This window comes from Scomber scombrus, chromosome 6 (genome assembly GCF_963691925.1).
Source record: "Scomber scombrus chromosome 6, fScoSco1.1, whole genome shotgun sequence".
In the NCBI taxonomy this organism is placed as follows: Eukaryota; Metazoa; Chordata; class Actinopteri; order Scombriformes; family Scombridae; genus Scomber; species Scomber scombrus.
Genome location: NC_084975.1, coordinates 27,974,683 through 27,994,926, shown reverse-complemented (window position 1 = coordinate 27,994,926; position 20,244 = coordinate 27,974,683). Strand labels below are relative to the sequence as shown.

Genomic DNA, 20,244 nt, shown 5'->3' with positions numbered 1-20,244 from the left:
ATTAACAATCACACTCACATACAATGTGTGTGTGTGTATATTCCTCGTTACTGTATTTCTGTCCTCTCTGTACAGCAGCAGCGTGTTGTCGTACACTCTGCAGTGTTTGCACTTGTCCCAACTGCTGCTCTCTAGTGTGACTAGTTAGTTCTGGAACCTGGTCTGGCTGCCAAACACCTGTGGGTGTGTTATACATGTGTTATGTGATGAGCTGTTATGGCTCTGGAAAGCTGGGGCCATTGCTTTTATGACTCTGGCAGTATAGACGGGAACAACAACACACACAGTCCTCTATAGGTTTATTTTTGTGTGTTTACTTTAATTCCTATTCCTCCAACTTACTCTGTCTGTCTGTCTGTCTGTCTGTCTGTCTGTCTGTCTGTCTGTGTGTGTGTGTGTGTGTGTGTGTGTGTGTGTGTGTGTGTGTGTGTGTGTGTGTGTGTGTGTGTGTGTGTGTGTGTGTGTGTGTGTGTGTGTGTGTGTGTGTGTGTGTGTGTGTGTGTGTGTGTGTGTGTGTGTGTGTGTGTGTGTGTGTGTGTGTGTGTGTTACTTTAACCTTAGGCCTGTAATGTAAAGTAATACCTGAGCCAGTGTTTGTGCAGTCTGTGAGAATATTTGCTCGTCATTACCTCCAGTTAACACTCATCTCTTAGAGAAACAGACCCATATTTACATCAGTTTGAAGCCAAACAAACTTTCTAATTACTATAAAAAAAAAGATGTCTTAAACTCTTTCTAGACTTTTTAGCAGCAAAATGTTACATTTTAGTTTTCATCCAAATATTGCAGGGGCAAACCTTGTTAAAATAACAGGACTCAATAAGGCTGGTCAAATCAGCTGTACCTCACACATTAAGCAACACTTCTTAAAAGTCAGCAGCGTACTTAAGGTTTGGGCTTTTGTCTTTTCCTGTGAGTTAAGTATAGTAAGTAAAGTATAAGCCAGTTTGTCTGTTAGTTTGCCCTCATTTTGTAATGAGTGTGTATTCACTCAGTAAGGCAGGGCAGTTAGCTGAAAAACTGTCAAACTGTCATGCCTTCACGCATGCTGTCATGCAACACTACTAATGGTGTGGGCTCATTTCACATGTCAAGTGGACACTGTTACAACTATAAGTTTTAGGAGATGTAATCAACCATGAAAAGATGCCTTGTTATGTATGGGCACACTTTGGCATCATTTATACAATAATAGAACAAAGCGTAGCAAAATGTAAAAAGTGATATAGCGGAAAAACACAGCCTGTATGAGAGGAGATGTGACTGCTCCCAGGGCAGGCAGGTGTTGACTGTTGGAGCAGAGGGAGCTATGAATAAATAAATATAAATAAACGTACATTATGAGCTGCAGTTTATCAGACAATAAAAGCTTTGTGTCAATACAGTTGCCGTGTTGTCTGACGGCTTAATTTGAGTGAAAATACTCCTCTGTTGATCACGTCACTTGAGACTAACTTAAAACTAGGAAAACCACAATCAATGTCTTAGTCCTGTCTTTGCTGGATTGCTCTGATGTGATCTTATGTGACCATACATGTTTGCAGCAGCAGCCCCCCCCCCCCCCCCCCCCCATAAAAAACTATTTTTTTTGGTATTACATAACTCCTTCCTCTTTAAGGAGCAATAGGAAATGGCAAAGTGTAATTTCCTCCTTCAGGCTAAGGAGGGCAGAAAGCACAGGCTGTGCTATGTAAGTGATGGGCGTAACATCTGCAGTTGTCTGTATACACGCATGCACATTGGCACACACATGCTCACAGTCATACACACATATAATGATGAGCGACGGCACCATTTATCACTCTGTAATACTGTTATATTATGGTCTTGCGTCCGGTCGTTGCTTGGCAACAGTCATTTCCCCCTGTGGTCGTCACGGCAGTGGTTGCTATTTGCAGCGCTGTTGCTCAGCTGCTGTGTCCAGGCCTAATAGCCCATTGTTTTCATACAGCAGGCTCACACTACCGCTGTAAGATTACTAGCCCCTTTGAATTGCACAAGTGGCAAAGTCCATTCACTGGAAGAGATTTAGTTCTTTGTTGCTTCACCACTGCATGCACGTCATACCCTATTGTCGATGAGTCTGTAATTTCTTGTGTAGTGACCATTATGTTCGGCGCACTGTAGTATGGCTTTACTGAATTTTTCACCTCCGTTTTCTTTACATCAAATGTAATTTAAGCAGTATAGTATATATTTATGAATTGTAAAACTGTGATCTAAAAATGATACGTGGAAGTTTGTGGTACTTACTCTGAATTTTTAAAATGAAGCAAAGTTGATACCTTAACCATGACCTAATTTAACTTGCCACTTCCTTCAGTAAATGCACACACAAGGCCCTGTCTGCCCACAGAAAAGATCTATGCCTTCAACCGTCCTATAACTCAATAAATGGGGGAAAAAAGACAGCAGCATGTTTTCATTTAAATCCTAAAAGCTTTCTTTTACAAGTCAGTCTTATGATATATGTTGCAAAGATTTGCTAAAGACTATTTCATCTGTTACATGAATGACACCTAACACAGATTATTTTCCTGTATGATGCTTTAAATGTATGCTGATATAACAAAAACACACACATCTAATGCACTTAAACAAAAAAAGTCCAGTTTGTTGAGACTGTGTTGGACACGTCGACTCATCTCTGCATTGACTGTAGAGGCTGTGGTAAGCGATGGTGTTGTATTGTGTTATAATGAAAACTGATACACAACACAATCTTATGAGAGTGCATGCATATAACAGACATGCTTCTTTTTTCTTTTTTCTTTTTTCTTTTTTCTTTCACAACATTGACACAAATCATAACACAGTTAGTACTAGTAAAATGATATGTTGGGGATTTAAAGATAGAGTCAGTGATTCTGGATAAAGATCGTTTAATACACTTATCGTCAAATTCAGTGAGTGTCTTCTCATGATCCTCTAGCTATCTGTTCTGTGTGCTAAAAAGAAATCTGGCGTTCCTACACAGCACTTGCTTTGTAAATAGAAAAACGAACCCTACACGACAAGCCCTACACTTGACAGTCATGAATTAAATGCAGTGCTTTCCAAATAGCTGGCGAACTCCTTTCAACTATCCATGCAGGAAGCACTGCGAGAAGTAGTAGTTGTGCTTATTTCAAACCTAAAATCACTCCTAATATTGATTTTATATGGTTGACATGGTTTGCACTATCCACTAAACTATCTTACTACTTGGTTCACCACACACATTTTCCATTTATCCTGTTTTTTGTGCTCAATTCATCCACCGAAAGTGGAAGTCCCTAGCTGCTAGAGTGAGTCCATTAACCCAAAGACATGCTATCCTCCTGGGCTTTGACTGTGTGATTATACATTGTGACCAACTCCCAAATGTAACTTTTTTTTCCCTCTTTTCTTTTTCTCTCTTTTTCTCTCTGTAGGGCTCCAGAGATTATTTTGGGCCTGCCATTTTGCGAGGCCATAGACATGTGGTCACTGGGCTGTGTGATAGCTGAGCTCTTCTTGGGCTGGCCCCTCTACCCTGGAGCGCTGGAGTACGACCAGGTAACATTCCTTACACACAAGCACACACTCAGAGGGAGGGAACGAGAGACCCTAAAGATATACCACTCTCCCCCTAGGCGAGGAGGAGGGAGGGAAGAGGACAAAATAAACAGAGAAATCCTTTTTTTTCACAGATTAAAAGATGTATATTAAAAGCTTATAATTCTTAGGTTTCTGCTTTCCCAGTAGGTGGAACCCAACAGTACGTTCATTATACAGTTAAACCTTTATTTGTTGTTGCTCCCTGATCTCTCTCGCTCTTGCTGTGACTGAAGTCCAACAAATCCAGCATGAAATCCACCTAGTACTAATCTGGGCTGAGTGAATCAGGAAATTGTTCTTGGCAATGTGTGATTATCTTCCCACAGCGTTCCGCGGTCTAAACTACACAACTGGGACTTTAAACGCAGTCCCCTGGCGAGGGAGAGGGAGCATGGGAAAAGGTCCACACCGCATTCACAGACCAGCACAGGATTACTCTGTGTTTAACTACAGGCAACTCTGTGAAGATCAGAATCAAGTCCCATCATGTGTTCAGTATTTTAATTCAGAAATCTGGTTTAAAAAAAAGAAACTTGGACAGCTGGCTATTGTCTTGTCTTGGAATTTATTATGCTACAAAGTGATGTTTGACCTTTTATGGACATCTGCAAAGTTCTCAAACACTCTTAACTTATTTGGCCTTCTTTGCCAAACCAAATGTTTGAAATTGGCTGTTCTTCCATAGCAGGAACATTCTTTAAAGAATTGATGGCTTGTTTGGTGAGACCCTGTTAAATGCACGCGTGTCTATTTTCAGAGGGTATTTTATTTGGTGGGGTGTCACTTGTATCACCAAGCAGCAGTTAGCAGTTTGAAACAGTCATCAGTCAGAGATGTTTGCCGATAGCGCTTTGCTGAGCAGTGACAGCTCTGCAGTACCACTGGGCCATGCCAGGACGCACACACTCCCGCGTGCACATTGAGCCCCCAAAAGCATGCTGCGCTATGCCAAGGCTCACTGCAGTTCCACTCTACACAGCAAAATGTATTTATAAACATAAGCCTGATGGTAGACATGTGTGCATTTGCGCACACACACACACACACACACACACACACAAACTGGTGAGCGTTCAGTGCACCATCAGCAGGTTCTCAGTCCAGTGCCCTCTGGCCAGTCAGTGTGTTTGTTCTGGGCCGTAGACACGTGCATGTGCGCAAATGCACACACACCCACACACACGCTGAAAAACGTATCACCAGGATTTCCATTGGTCATGGAATTTCTGGAATATCATGGTATTTTTAGAGGGGTAATCAAGACAGGTCAGGCCAGAGAGTTTGATGAATTTTTGGGGAAAATTCAGCTCATATCTGGAAAATTGAGATGGTTCAATTCACAGGAGAGTCCCAGAATTTATTTTCTAACTTGCAAATCCAACAGTACTGGAAACCAAAACTGTAAGGACTTAGAATCTTTGTTGAACACAAAAACGAAAGAAACAATCTGTGGAAATACATTTTAACTTATTCATAGAAAGGTCACGTAGTTTTACATCATATTCATGTGTGAAAACCACAGTTAACATGTGAATTCAGTTGCATCACATTTCTCAAATAGACCAAACTTTTATGCAACAGGTTTTTACTAAAAAAGCATGAGGCAGTAGACAAGTGTGATATGATGTGACATTATTATGCATTTATAGATAAAAACATTGTGGCGAGACAAACATCTGTTTTGTGTGTCTCATTCATCTTTATTCCTTGAAATACTGCTCAAAATATCCAAACCTGTGACTTTGAGAGTTCTATCTGATCATTTCTCCAAGAGTCATCACTTATTGCAGTTGACACAGGTTCATGAACTGCAGCATTTGAATCTATCACTTAAAGTTCAAGGCTTTTATCGTACTTGTGTAGGTTAAGCATGGGTTGCTGTGGCTCAATAAGGACTCAAATTTTAAATGTAATGCAAGTTTTAGGAGCTCTTTTCTTTTCTTTAACAGTATTTCCACCAGTAAATGAAATTGTCAAATAAGAGCTCCGACGTGTCAGATATCCGTAACCTCTGTCAAATGTCAATAACCTCTGACTCCTCTATCTGTGCGTAAGCTTGTTTGCTGCATCCGCTGTGGCCCTGCTAAGTGCTCTAACTATGTCTGTTTGGCAGAGCAGTAAAGGTTGAAGTGCAGGGATTCAGTGTTCCGTATTAGATAACATGTAACTTATAGGCCAGCTGTTGGCCAGAGTCCAAGTTAGAACATAAGTTTACATTTTCTTACGTTCTCTTTCAAAACAAAGTCTACAATTTAACCACTGCTATTTAACATGAGAGCCAGTCCATTTCATTCATTCACTCCTGGTTGGCCTCTTCTCAAAAACTGACAGTTAATTTATATTTAATTTGGTAATAATTTGGCAAATTATTTCACATTGATTTGAACACATGATGCCACAAGGGCTTTTTTCCCTTATTTTCATATATATATATATATTTATATATATTTATATATTTATATATTTATATATATATATATATATATATATATATATATATATATATATATATATATATATATATATATAATGTTACAATGTCAGATGTTCAACATGTAAAATTCTGATAAAGAAAGTAAAAGTAGTAGAAGAAGAAATAATCCCTGCTTGTACTATTCCCTCCTGCATAATGTTTCATCATGTTTCACTTCCTGTAAATTCCTCATTCTTCATCATTTAAAAGCTTTTAATTTGAAGCAGTAAAGGAGGAAATGTTGGGTTTGCATCAGCAGCAACCTAACACGACTCTGTTACAGCTGCCCAATCAGAACCGAGTGAGCTCATCAGCAGAGCGGCCTTAAAGAGGAGGGGGTAAAAGGGGACTGTTAAGAGGCAGGGGCTGAACTGATGGGCTGCATAAAGGGCCAGTATAAGATAAATAAGGAGTTGGGTTTTTTTTAGTTTTTTTTACTGTGAATCATGCAAAGTGACTCTAGTGGAGTCCAAAAGTAAAGATTTAGAACTGGATTGTTTTCCTTTAAAGAGCTACTCCCCCTGAAAGAATTTCCTCTCTCTAGTTTTTACTTTTATGGTCTAAAGGAAGTTCGGCGGCCTTTAACCTTTCAAGGTATGAACTTGCCAAATAGCTACAAACAGTCTTCTAACAACAACCAATACTGAAACATATTGATCCCTGAATCAGCCTTGAAAAAAATCACATCTTAGCCACAGCAAAAGATTCTCCTAAATATACCTCAACACCTCGATAAGTCCACAATGATGTATGGTTAGAGTGCATCACCATATTGCACTAAAAGCTATATTTTCATGCATTGTCTGAAATGAATGTAATCACATTGAAGTTAATGATCTTATTTCAGCTAAGAGGCTGTGATGTAAAACATTATCTTTTCTCTCTCCACCTCTTTCTTCTTCTGTCCAACTTCACTGTTCACATTTTCTCATGGCTTCTTTCCCCCTCGTCCAACACTTAAATTCCATTTTGACTGTTGGCTTCCTGTTCATTTTCTTTCCTTCCCCCTCTTCCTTTCCTCTGCCTCTTCCTGTCTGTATCCTGTCTCTGTCTCTCTCTACACAGATCCGGTACATCTCTCAGACTCAGGGCCTTCCCGGCGAGCACCTGCTCAACAAGGGGACCAAGACCTCTCGTTTCTTCTCCAAAGAGTCCGACTCTCCCTACGCCTCCTGGAGACTAAAAGTACCTGCTCGCAAATGAGACAAATACACATAAACGCACCGTATACCTCATACACAAAAGTACACATCCTCCCGTCAACAGTCACTGATATCTGTGTCGCTGGGGGGCACAGACATCCATTGTTTGCACTGAGAAGGCGAGAACTAAAGAAAAGCAAGGCATTCATTGGGAATACTAGTAGAAAAAAACAACTATGAAGAGGTTGTACATTCCCAATAGGAAACAGCTGCCTAAGCTTCTCAAAACAGGACAAAGCCAGCACAGCCTGAGGAAAGCTCACGGAAATGTGAAACTATGTTTAGACTACCTGCTGAGCTGACTCTGAATACATTTTCAATGAACGCGAGCCTAATATTTATCTCTACACGTACTTCCCCTGCAAAAACACAACTACCTAACACTTTGAACACACAGATTAGCATGAAAAGACACATACTTTCCTCCCAGTTCTTTTTGTATATTGGATCTAATTCCTTTAGCTTGCATTCCTCATCATTTAAACATGACTCACTCACAGAAATCTTTAACATACCCTTCATACATACTGTATATTCTCTAGCTCATGTTTCTGTTTTTCCTCCAGACGACAGAAGAGCACGAGAAAGAGACAGGACTCAAATCCAAAGAAGCCAGAAAGTATATCTTCAGCTGTCTGCAAGACATAGCACACGTGAGTCCAATCAGAAATGCAGTTCATGTATACAGATAATACCCTCTGTGTGTTCTCATACGTAGCGTTTTCTCTCTTTCTGCTTCCCTGCATCCCTTTTCAGGTGAACTTGGTGCTGAGTCCTGATACCAGTGACATGCAAGCAGAGAAAGCAGACAGGAGGGAGTTTGTGTCTCTGCTGAAGAGCATGCTGTGGATCGACGCGGAGGAAAGGACCGTTCCCGACAGCGTCCTCAATCACCCCTTCCTCACTATGACTCATCTGCTGGACTACCCGCACAGTAACCAGTAAGGGTCAACCGACACACGAAATGCGGTCGCTTGCATGTCGCCATTTTTTTACTTTTTGTTTTGTTTTTCTGGCTTTACAACAAAAGAGATGGCTTAATTATATTCTTTCCTGCAATATTGCTGACTTGCAGCGTGACTTTCAGTCTCCTTCAACCAACCGCAACTCCTCTGATCTCTTCTAGCGTGCAGTCATCTTTCCGCATCATGGACATGTGTCACAGTCGGTCAACCAACGCAGTCTTTGACGCTCTGAACCAGAACTCCATTCATTTCTCAAGACCTCCGGTAGCCCCCACTGTCTCCTCTGGAATTCCTCTGGGCTACAGCAACATCCCAGTCCACACTCAGGTAAGCTGTGTGTGTGTGTGTGTGTCTGTGCATACTTTGGACTAACGTTTTCTTTTTATGAGAAAGTCTGGTAAAGTTTAACTTCTAAACATCAGTCAACATGATATCGGTAAGCCAAAGTTACTGGCAAGGGCTGTTAAACCTCAATAAATAGTAAGTCTCATTCATTCAGCATGGCAGTGGATAGATTATTTCACTTTTTTCTTATTTGTTGGCACACAGCCTCTCAGTGACTCCCCATTTATTTCAGGACAGAGAACATAACTATAAATATGTTTCATCTTTGGTTACGTAATGTTTCTCAGTAATGTTTCTGTACTGTTGACCTCATGTTGCCCTCTACAGGAAATAAAGTGCCATAACACTTCACCTCTGAATATTAGTGGTGTCTGTTTCAGTCACATGTGGCGCTGTCAGTCATTTAGATCCAGCTTATCTTCCTCCCATATCTGTTTTTTCCCCCTTTCCTTTCTCTGTCACTTAATTTCCCCTAAATCCCATCACTCTTATACATTTTCCTGCTCACATCTCTGTCTTTTCTTCCACTGACTTTTCTGATGCAGGCTATTACCCAGTCGGCTCCCTCAGTGTTGCATCCTGGGATAGCTATAACAACTGGGAACGGTCAGTTTGGGTGCAGCGACTCGTTCCCACCTGCTCTCCTCCTTTGTCCTCCCACCATGCAAGGTATGTTGACAGCATTCAATGATTTAACCACATGTAAATGAGCGTTGCCATAGTTTCAACAAGATACCATTACATTTATTGATGGTTTTTTTTTATATATGCTTTTTTCTTTCTTCAAGGTAACCTTAATCAACCAGCAGGGTATTCTGTTCCCATGGTAACTCAGGCCCCTCCCATACAACCCTTACCAGTGAGGGCGGGTGTAATCGCACAGGTAAGATACAGACACTGTTAACATGCAAATACTAACAGCTGTGATAGGCAAGACACTTAACCCCAAAATTGCTCCCGTTGCGGTGCCAACGGTGTATGAATGTGTGTAAATGGTTAGCTTCCCCTGATGAGCAGGTTGGCACCCATCAGTGTATGAATGTGTGTGAATGGTGAATGAGATGTAGTGTAAAGCGCTTTGAGTGGTCATAAAGACTAGAAAGGCACTATATAAGTACAGTCCATTTACCATAATTAGAAATGTTTTGAGTGATGGAGGCAGATTCAAAGCAACATTTGGAGTTGTATAGGTAGACTGGTCTGCCACTGGTCTTAATTCTTTATTTGTTACTCACCTCTGAACTCAACAGCAGGCCTAGCTTTTGGGGAGTTAATAGAGATTCTAATTTTAGATGGCATATCAGCTTCTAGTTTATTATTCCGACTTTTCATGTATACACATGTGTCACAGAGTGTTCAGTTATGACATCTGGTTTAAAGTTAGTAATGGAAATCTATCTGTCAAAATGTGTATGAACCCGGGTCCATAAAGGCACAATGTCTCTAACCTTTCTCCGCTGTTCACAAAGCAGGCCTGGTCTAGCCGGGGCCAGCAGCTCCTCGTCCCAGCAGCCTGGCAGCAGATGACTCCAGTGGGTCCTCCTCCCTCTCACCCGCCTCCACCACCCCCGTCCTCCCTAACCAATGACACCACGGCCGGCCCGCAGAGGATCAGCGACTGGGGGTGAGTCACTCAAACTTGCAGCTCTGGAAAATCCCAGTTTCAAGACTTCCACTAGTCACTAGTCTCTGTTGCAACATGATTTCTGAAATGTCATAATGGAAAAAAACATTGTTAATAGAGCTGGATTCCTGCTTCAGAAACCCATGTTCCATCCAAGTGATGATTGTGTTTATTCCTATCATATATTCCCCATCATAAGTATGAAGCTGCTTGATGTTTGTTTCGCACCCCCTTTTCACTTTTTTCTTTTTATATCTTTGACAGGAAAGTGGGTCCCCACAGCAACCATTACAGTTCAATGATGCAACAATCTCTCCTGACCAATCAGATGACAGCCCTCTCTGCCCATCAGCCAATCAACATCGGCATAGCTCACGTTGTGTGGCCTCAGCCGGCCTCCAAAAGGAACAGACACAGTCACAACAGGTGAGATTCTCAATTATATTGAATCCTTTGATTAGAACCTGTCTGCCTTTTTATTTATTTGAATGTAACATATCAACCATTCTTTGTGAAAGGAACCTGTCCCACCAGAGCAACATCCACATATCGCATTGTCGGACCCCAAAGATGGCTGATGTGGTCAGTCAGGCAGTGGCAGGAAGGGGGCAGCCACAGAGGGAGGTGCCTGTGGTGGAAACCAGGCAACCGGAAGCTCAAAACACAGACGAGGAGGAAGATGATGCAGAGGAGGAAGTCAGCTGCTTCAAAGAGGTGGTGCCAAACGGTATCAGACAGCTGGAGCGTTCCAGTCAACTACAGCGAGACGTGGCGGTTCTGATGGGTGACACCCCAAGCCCCGCGCCCAGTGTGATCAGCATCCGCAGCGAATTGACAGACGGGGAGGAGGAAGACCCCCAGAGGTGCCATCTGAGCGAGTGAGTAACATCTGGAACCACTGAAACAGGATGATCCAAGTCAACCGTAGCTGGTGTACCACAGAATGTTTAGTCCGAATCACAAACTATAGATTTGGTTTGGAGATTGGATTTGAGCCTCAGAAAACTCTGACCTGTATTTTTTCTGTGTGCAGGTGTAAAGAGGAGTGTGTGTGTGAGGCGTGCAGAAACACCAGTGTGACCATGGAGAGAGTGTGTTCCCTCAGCAGCCCCGACAGCAGCCTCAGCACCAGTTCCTTTGCCTCCAACTCGCTTCAGTCCAGCCCCTCTGTCTCACCTTGCAAGAGATCCAACAGGTAGCTGTTTGTCTTAATGTCCAAGTACTGAAGATCATTTTATGAAAGGGAGACTAAATATAAACACACTCCTAAGTGTTGACAGCTCAGTCAGTTTCATGTGTTATCTCTCCTCTGTATCCAGCATGTCAGAGGATGACGGCCACGAGAGTGGCTGTGACACAGTGGAAGGCTCCCCCACGTCCGACACATCAACCTCCCCACGCAGCAACAGTCCTTACCGTTACCTTGACAATAGTAACCACAACAACCGCCCACCCTTGGCTGCCATGGTAGCACCACTGCCTTCCCCTGCAGTGCAGGGCAGGAGCCCCCGTGGTGTCAGGACAATGGTGGTTCCACCAATGAGAGTGCATAACAACAACAATCAAGGGATAGAGGAGCGTTTCCACAGAACAGGTCAGTGCTGCTGTTTACTTTTCAACAGGAAGTAAATATTTCTGTTTGTACTTGGGTTTACTGAATGACTTCCTTTGATTATACACAGGATGGATTTCATAGGAGAGCTCTTGTTTATCTTGTGCAGCACACTAACATCTTAAAAGGAGATGTTGTCGCATCAGTTTTGGTCTTTATCATAACAAGCTAAGATAATTTGGTGCAGCCATGAAAATATAGTTATTGTATTAACACTATAAATATGCCCTTTTACCACCTGTCACATTGTCTGTCACCTGTGCTTTGGCGACTTGTGCTTTGCAGGTCATGTGGAAGCAGTAGGGGCTTACCGCCCCCTAGTGGCTCATAGAGGCTTTAACAGGTGATCAAGAGACACCAGCAGAGATGTGGCTACACTGTAGTCTAATAACAAGAGATGCATCCTAACTGACAGCGCTCTGTTATCACTTTCCCTCCATCAGAGTAACATTTTTCTTCAAGGAAAATTTCCAGAGAAGAAAGAGAACATTATCCAGACAAATGAAGAGAGGGTGTTCTTTTTCTTCACATATTAAACATGATAGTCAGACTGGCTTATAACCTTCATGTTTGCACAGGCACAGCAATTTAATCTGAATGCTGTGCCGAACAAGTAAACTGATGGAAGCGCTCCTCTTCTGAGCAGTCACTGTGGTTGATGATAAAACTGTAAAATCACTCAGTGTATTTCCTGTTCCCTGAAGTGACTGTTAACTTAAATGGAGTACAGCCAATGTACTATAAAAGTGGAGGGAAAAGTGGATGCATTTCATTTGGTATTGAGTCAGAGCCTTTGTATTCTCTGCTGGTTCTTGACATGCAGCAAAAGTATCCCAAAGACGCTGGCGTGTGATCAGTTTCACCTTTTAGTTCAGTGCATTTAAAAAGAAAAACTGATACAAACCAGAGTCCAAGGATCAACTTTTGCTCCTCTGCTGCCTTTTCTGAGTGCCAACAAGTCTCTGTTCCTTTTCTTTTTCACCAGCTTGATGGATTTTATTGTCTTAGTCGTATGCTGACGTGGTTTTATGAGAAGATTCTCAACCTGTCGAAACGTAAAAAGACGTGTTTGATGATTCTTTGATGGCAGCAGAAATTACAGTGGCACCGTGGCCATAAAATGCTACATTATCAGTCCTCCAGATCACAGTCCTATTATAAAATGACACAAGGAGTGGCATCATTCTGCAGCATGGAGTGGTGCCTAAGTTAAATTAGCTTTATTATTATTATTATTATTACTATCATGCAACCATATCTGTAAAGTTTAAATGCTGATTCAACTGTAACAGAGACTTCAGTGAAACGTGCTCAATGTCTAATGTTAAAAATAATTAGAGGTTCAGGTTCAATATCATATTAGCATAGTTTAAATTTGTGATGTTTTTAGCAGTGTGTCTGGGCTTTTAGGTCATACTGTATGATGCTTTTTAGCCTAATATTAATATCTTATTTTGCAATAGCTCATCATAAAGGTCACCACAGCCCCCCTACAGTACAGCACATTAACCTTATGAGTAGAAATACACTTGCAGTGGCTTTGGGGGGGATCTTCGCCAGTTAATTTAATGTCTGCAACCTTCGATGTATTCTACACTCTCAATTCATTTTCAGATGAAATACCTGCATTTAAGGTCTAAAGAGGAAGAAGTGGTCCCTATTAAAAAATAGCATCTGAATGTGTTCCCTCTCTGGTGTGCATGCCTGTTTGTTGTTTGAAGTTTGTGTAATTATTACTCTGTTTCACTGTGTTTAGTCTTGTCTTGCAGGTCATGCGGACTAACCTGCCATCTATAGTTTTTTTTTAGTGTATGCGCACATCCTCGTCTGACTCCCTTCTGTCTTCTCTTTATCTCAGTCTCAGAGTCCTGGTCCCGGTCCAAAGGTCGCTGCAGCCTCATTGGACAACAAAGCACTCCCTCTTCCGTCCCCCTCTTCCCATCCGCCCCACTCCTTTCCCGCCAACAAAAATTGTCGGGGCAGCAGCACCCTCTGGGTTTTGGACAGGTCAGTCTGGTTCCTTTTCCCTTTCTCTTATAGTATTAGAGGCAGGATGCAGGTAAAGAAAAAGCAGCAGAACTCTTCCAAATGCCATTAATATTAATGAGATGACTCATGCTTTACAGCAGAGCTTGAGGGCATTTCGTGGCCATAGTTGTATGACAGGCAAATGAAATTGGTCTCTGGAATTATTCAGCAGAAGTACCAAACAGTTTTACTTTTGCAATACTGGAGATTAAAAAATAATGGGGGCTGAACTCTGCCGCGTTGTAACAACAACAAGTATTTTAATGAGCTTATACATCAGTCTGCTTAATCAGGTGTGGGTAGAAGAAGAAGTCATTGGTACAAAGAACCTCTGTAAAACCTTGAAATCCCAGGACTACATGGTGGGAGCTACTGGAAACAGACAGATGTGCTCTGACAGCTGCATAATACAAACGAGTCAGATTCTAGTTAGATTTACACATTTGAGGAATATAACTGGTCTCATATAATAAAATGCTCCACATCCATAACATGTTAATAAGTGAGATTTAGAGGTGCTGGTAGGTGGATTTTAATACCCTGTTTCGCTGATTGTCTCATAGGTGCAGCCGTACGGTTCCAACCACAGCAAAGAATGGAACGGCAACTATGGTCCGCTGCGGCCGCACGCCTACATCCCCCCTACTGTCCACACACACACCTTCACGCACCTGCCGCACAGCAGCCCCACGCACACGTCGGCCGCCCCGCACACACACACCCAGGGCCTGCCAACACACACCCTGCTGTCCTACCCTCCCAGCGGCCCGCTCACCGCCGCCCACCACCCCCACCCCATCCTGCCCTCTCGCCCTCCTCCTCCCCCTCTCCTCCAGCACAGCTACAGTCTCTCCCACACACAAGGTGGCGCCATAGTTCACCAGGTGACCCTGGGCCTCAGCACCCACCCGCACCACCCAGGACACCCTCACAGGCTCCTCCCTTCCCCGACCATTCACCCCCATCACCAGCCGAGTTACGCTCACCACCCGCACCAGTTCAAGCCCCCCTTCCCGCCTCCGCCGCCCCCCCCCTCACCCTTACATGGCGTCGCCCGCCGCCTACACAGGCTTCCCTCTGAGCCCCACCAAGCTCAGCCACCACCCCCAGTTCTCTTACATCTGAGGAGCAGGACAGGGCCGCAGCAGTACCTTCTGGTGAGGAAGGGCGACGGGAAATGGAGCGGGGCTGCGACCTGGGCCTGTCGAGCGAGCAGCAGAGCACAAAACGGACACTTGTGATGACAAAGAAGATGAAAGAAGAAGAAGATGATGATGGAAAATATGGTTAACAAGAGGAAGGTGAATTAACGATGTATAATAGGCGGAATCGAGGAAGAAACCCAAAAGTAATGATGCTGAAGATGCTGTTTTTTTTGTTTTTTTCTGGTGTTACGAGGCCTCTCTTGACGCAGAGGCACAAAAGTCAATGATGGTGTTTGATTGTCGGAGTAACTCGTGCTCCGAAAGACTTTTCCTGCAAACGTCATGTCAACCAGCAGAGCGACGATCCATTTAAAACTGCAAAGCTTTACGAGAGAGCATCACAAGAGTGAGCCGATTCACAAATGATGATGATGATGATGATGATGAGAAAATTGAAAAAAAGAAGAAAAGAATGTGTCCTTTGCACATTACCTCCTGTCATTTTGTCGTTCGAGTAGTGTTCAGAAATGATCTAATTATAGTGGCTGGAAATCATTCGTCGCCGTTCGCTGTCGGGCCGACCCCTTTATCTTTGTTGCCTTGTAGCACGTGCTAGCCGCTCAGATCAGTTGTTGTTTTTTATGAAAGCCATCCCAGTCTGTATTAACCAGGATCGTAAGAAAAAAAGAAAAAATAAACGCTCCTGTCTTTGTTTGAGGCAGACTCCGCTGCTGCTGCCCCCCCCCCCCCCCCCCCCCCCCCCCAGTGCCTTACAACCACTCCCACCCCCCCCCCCCAGTGCCTTACAACCAGAGTTTTATGACGTTAAACTTCAGGAGCTTATAGATTGTAACATTTAAAAAAACGGGCTTTGCAGCACTTAACCTTCAGACTCTGAATACGACGGGGCTTTATTGGACGGATATGAGGAATTCTGCTTGTGGTTATGTTTAAAAAAATATATATCAGCAAATGTTGAAACTTCAGTTTGCTTTCTAACTCAGAGTATGGATTTAATTTAGCTGCACATTTAGGGCTTTGACTGAATGAGCTTTTTATGTACATAAAGAGTGATTTGATATTTTGATAATCAATTTCTATTCACTATAGTACTTAATTCATAACAGTATTGTCACTGTTTACTGTAACTGCAATACAATCTAGATAGCCTCTGGGTTGCTGTGTTTTTATTTTATTTTAATTTTTTTGCATTTTAGGCTAGACCTGCATTAATGCTTTTAATGTTTTAGATTTTTTGGGAGTGGCATAGACTTTAAAGAGAAAAAAAAGAGATAAAAGTTTGTTTTATGCTTCTCAGTGTTTGAAATAACCCTATCAATTTACAGTATCATTGCTGGGCTATTGAGTGTTTATCAGTAATTTGAAATATTCGTGTGAGACGAATCTTGTCCATGTATTGAAGCCTGTTTCGTCAGTTTTGATACATTCCTTCAGGGTGGATGAAATAGCCTTGATATTTTTTCTTCTTTTTTTTGGGGGGTTTTGTGTTATTTTTGGATTTCCAGTGTGTGAGTGTGTGTGTGTGTGTGTGTGTGCGCGCGTGTGTGTGTGTATAGTAGAGCCGCGTCTTTACCTGTCGTCATATCAGCTGGTATTCTAATCCAATCAGCACCAAAGACTGTTCATTAATCATTTCTGAAAGCACGGTCGATACTATTTCTCCTTTCACCTCCAGCATACCTGTTGCAGTTATCAACATTGGTATATATATATTGAGAGATCTCTATTTTACAACGAGGAAAGAAAAGAAAAAAACGAAGAAAAAACTAAGGTTGAGGTTTTATTTTTCTGAGCTATGTTTGGCATATTGTATTTGGAATGTATAGATAATAAGCTGCTATGTACTGATTATCTGCCACTTCGTAGCTGTGAATTTAGAGGATTAATCTCATTAGCCTGCGGTCTCTCTTTTGTATTATAGTTAAGACAACTAAATACAATACGAGTGGATTTTATTTTGATCATAGAGTATATTGAATGCTATTCCTATATGCTTGTGCCTCTGTATATGGGCTTTGTTGTTGTTGTTTTTTTTTGAAGTGATTGTAAACTGCTGTAATGGAAGTTATGAGTTTTCTCTTCTTTTTTTTTTTATTCTGTTGCTTTTTGGTGTGTGTGTTTTTTTTCCGTGTGTGCGTGTGTGAGCATTTAGCATCAGTATTTCATCTTGAAACGTAGGCTGGGTTCACTCTTGGATTCTGTAACTGGTGTTGTTGTTGATGTATTATTGTTTTTTCTTTCATTCTTCTGATGAAATATCTTTTTTTTGTGTGTGTTCCCGTCGTCGGACTGTATTTCGCAACTCTCGTACTGTACAACTAGTGCCTTTCTTCAAACAAGCGGCTGCGTCGCATTGATATCGGAGCGGTCAGGAAACGTGTAGACTAGTTCCTTTTTGAGGGGGATCAGCTCCTACTTTTCACATCACGAAAACCCCAAAGTTTGTTTGTTTGTTAAGACTGAGATGAGGTCTGAAAAACAATCTTTTTTTTCTTTTTTTTTTTACAGTCCTAAGAAAGTACAAGTCAGGGAATGTTTTATCGCGCTCACCAAGAACACCGTGCAGTACTAAAAAAAAACAAAAAAACAACCTAGGGCCTAAATACACACAAATGCAAAAAGCTTTATCCTCACGCAGTGAATGTATTTGTGGAACCCGAGATATCCGTTTTTCGCTTCGCAGATGAGCTACACAGAGCTTTCTCTCATTTTTGTAACGGGGATGTTGATAGTTCTTCTCTGGAGCTATAATAGCATAGGTAGATATCATCATTGTGTTTCAGTCAGGGGTTCTTTAACAAAAAAAAGAAAAGAAAAAGGCTTTATCCATCAATCATACTCAAAAGTATAGGTCCAAAGTTGCCCTATCCTCACCTACTTTATTGTATTACATTGTAATGGTTTTTGCTATGTTGCTCAAGTAACGGCTGTAATTGTGTGTACTCGTCTTATTATGCTACTGTGTTGACGACTCTTTAACGTACGTGAGGAAGAGGGACGCGCTGCTTTGTTCCGGCGTGCAGTGCAGCCTAGATTTCAAACTGATTGAAGAGGCGTGCGCAGGTGTGTCGCCGCACAGTAATCTGTACTTCACTTCATGCAAAGTGTTCTGTTCCTTTTTAACCCTGTGGTGTGACCCCCCCCCAACCACCACCTCCACCCAATATGTTTCTATTGTTTCCTTCAGCTCAGCACCTGCCATGAGATGAACACACGTACTCACCTCAGTGGTGATGTCCCACGCCATAATCCACCACTTTGGGTTGATTGCTTTAGGATAGATAATCCTGCCTCTCTCTCTCTCTCTGTGTGTGTGTGTGTGACAGTTTCATCATCAAAGTCAACAGAGGGTCAAACACCAATCCAAAGCTCAGCTAGCACTTGGGAGCCCAGCAAGCCTCAAGTGACAAAGCATGGGCCCGCACGACGGCTGTTCAGCTAAAATAATTCCAAAAACACGAGAGGGGGGGGGCCGAGCTTTCCGTCCCTCCTATTAATCATTTTTTTAGGAGGATGTGGCGATAAACAGCATCCAATCTGTTTCCATCAGTGATTCAGAGGTTGTAGTCAACAGCGGTTAGATCCCTGCTGGCTGCTTCTATTTCAACCCCCCCCCCCTCACATGTCAAAATGACAAACTCAAACAGTGGTCTGAACATCTCATCTGGGTACTGGGCTGAAAATAAAAACAACACTTGTTATTGCGCAATTTAATTCCTAAGACACGTTTTTTAGGTAGATTTTTTTGTACCACAGCTATCTAATTATCGGGTTGACATTTATTGTATTTAGACACAAATATGTAGACACGATTGCTAAATTGAAACTGTTACTGTTCTAAATATGTGTAGAATTGTGTGGCTTTATGATTTTATGTTATTTGATTTTTTTTGTTTTGTTTTTTCCTTAAATGCTACACTAGTTTGACATGTAGCAACTGCACTGTGCAATATACAACAATATGAGGACTGGGAAAATGATTATCGTTTTGGATGTAATAATGTGTGTCTTACCAGTTTGCGGTCGTTTTCTCACCCCCCGCCCCCTCCCTCTCTAGTTCTCAGTGAGTATCAATGTGACCAAGCCTTATGTACTTTGTCACAAAAAGCGGGTTCCTTCTTGGTGACTCTTATTGGTGAGTGTCAAATTATGAATTGATGGTGTACTATGTCAAGATTCACTTTGAATTAAAAAAGTTCTTTTTGCTTCACTCTGTGTTTGTCTTGGTTTGTGAACAATTGGTGTATTACTGTTTAAATGAGAATCACTGGGCAAAGTGTGTTAGTTTTATGTTCATTGTAATTCCTTCTCTTAAAAATATCCTTAATTAACTGACTTGAGTATTAAATAGAGCCATTTTCACAGCAGATGTTTAGACTTGTCAAAGCGGGAAAAGCAAAGGTGTAATGAATAAAATCGTTACTGGCAGTTTCAGTGCCCTGGTGCCATGTAAGCTCACTTTTAGGATGGCATACTGGGACTCATAGTGGGCGGCTACGTTATAATTTACACCTCTGCTATTCCTGCTCTGACAAGTTAAATGTCTGCAATGGAAATGTCTATCAGCTCAGAAACATGACATTTACGCAACTTTGTACAAACAGGTGCTTACTAGAAAAAGGTTTGGGAACCATTATGCTAATTTAAAGTGATGTGGAAACTTAAAGCTTCTAGTGCACAGTAGTTAAACTTTTGAAATCTAATAAATCATGAATTGTGGATTTTTCAATGAGAGAAGGAGAGTATTTGCCATTGTAATACAGCCCGCTTCTTCCTGTTGTTAACACTTCTTTACTAATAACGAACACTAACTGCGTTAACACTGAGGTGTCTCTGCTCCTGGCAAGCATTTGGTGAACATAATTAACGTTTTTTATTTTTAAGTTGTTATTATTATTATTAATATGAAATCAGGAAAACAAAGCCATTCATAGAAGTTGCCATAAGCCTCCCTCTGTGCAGGTTTAGACTAATGTAGTTTGATGTCATAATACAATGTTTGCAATTTAAGGGTCCTGGAGGTCCTTCCAGCAACAAAGTAATGATTTCACATGATGTCTGTTCCAGTAAATTGGGCACACTGGGAGCAGGTTTAATCATGAGTGGATTTCCCCTGTGTGGCCATCATCCTTCCCGGCACAGGCAGTGCGTCTCTGCCCCCAGCTCCCACCAGGGGCCGCCAGGGGCCTCCTGCCTGCTCCTTTTTGCAGCAGATCACCGCTGGCGTCACTGGCCGCCTTGATTTTTTGG

General features: G+C 42.1%; 1 protein-coding gene and 1 long non-coding RNA gene across 2 annotated transcripts in view; one reads left to right on the top strand and one right to left on the bottom strand.

The window, feature by feature from the left end:
• The window catches only part of LOC133981406 (homeodomain-interacting protein kinase 3-like), a 29,144-nt gene extending 13,413 nt beyond the window's left edge, over positions 1-15,731 (top strand). Inside the window, 15 exon segments of the mRNA XM_062420070.1 lie at positions 3,414-3,537; positions 7,118-7,237; positions 7,821-7,907; positions 8,011-8,195; positions 8,381-8,546; positions 9,110-9,233; positions 9,353-9,447; positions 10,034-10,188; positions 10,453-10,614; positions 10,707-11,066; positions 11,222-11,383; positions 11,508-11,782; positions 13,659-13,807; positions 14,392-14,856; positions 14,858-15,731. Coding sequence (XP_062276054.1) covers positions 3,414-3,537; positions 7,118-7,237; positions 7,821-7,907; positions 8,011-8,195; positions 8,381-8,546; positions 9,110-9,233; positions 9,353-9,447; positions 10,034-10,188; positions 10,453-10,614; positions 10,707-11,066; positions 11,222-11,383; positions 11,508-11,782; positions 13,659-13,807; positions 14,392-14,856; positions 14,858-14,953 — 2,725 coding nt within the window. The 3' untranslated portion in view covers positions 14,954-15,731.
• Positions 15,603-19,198, bottom strand: LOC133981407 (uncharacterized). The gene is made up of 2 exons (XR_009925297.1): positions 15,754-19,198; positions 15,603-15,704 (listed from the first exon to the last, which is right to left on the bottom strand). It is a non-coding gene; the product is annotated as an uncharacterized LOC133981407 (long non-coding RNA).
• Positions 19,199-20,244: the final 1,046 nt, after the last annotated feature.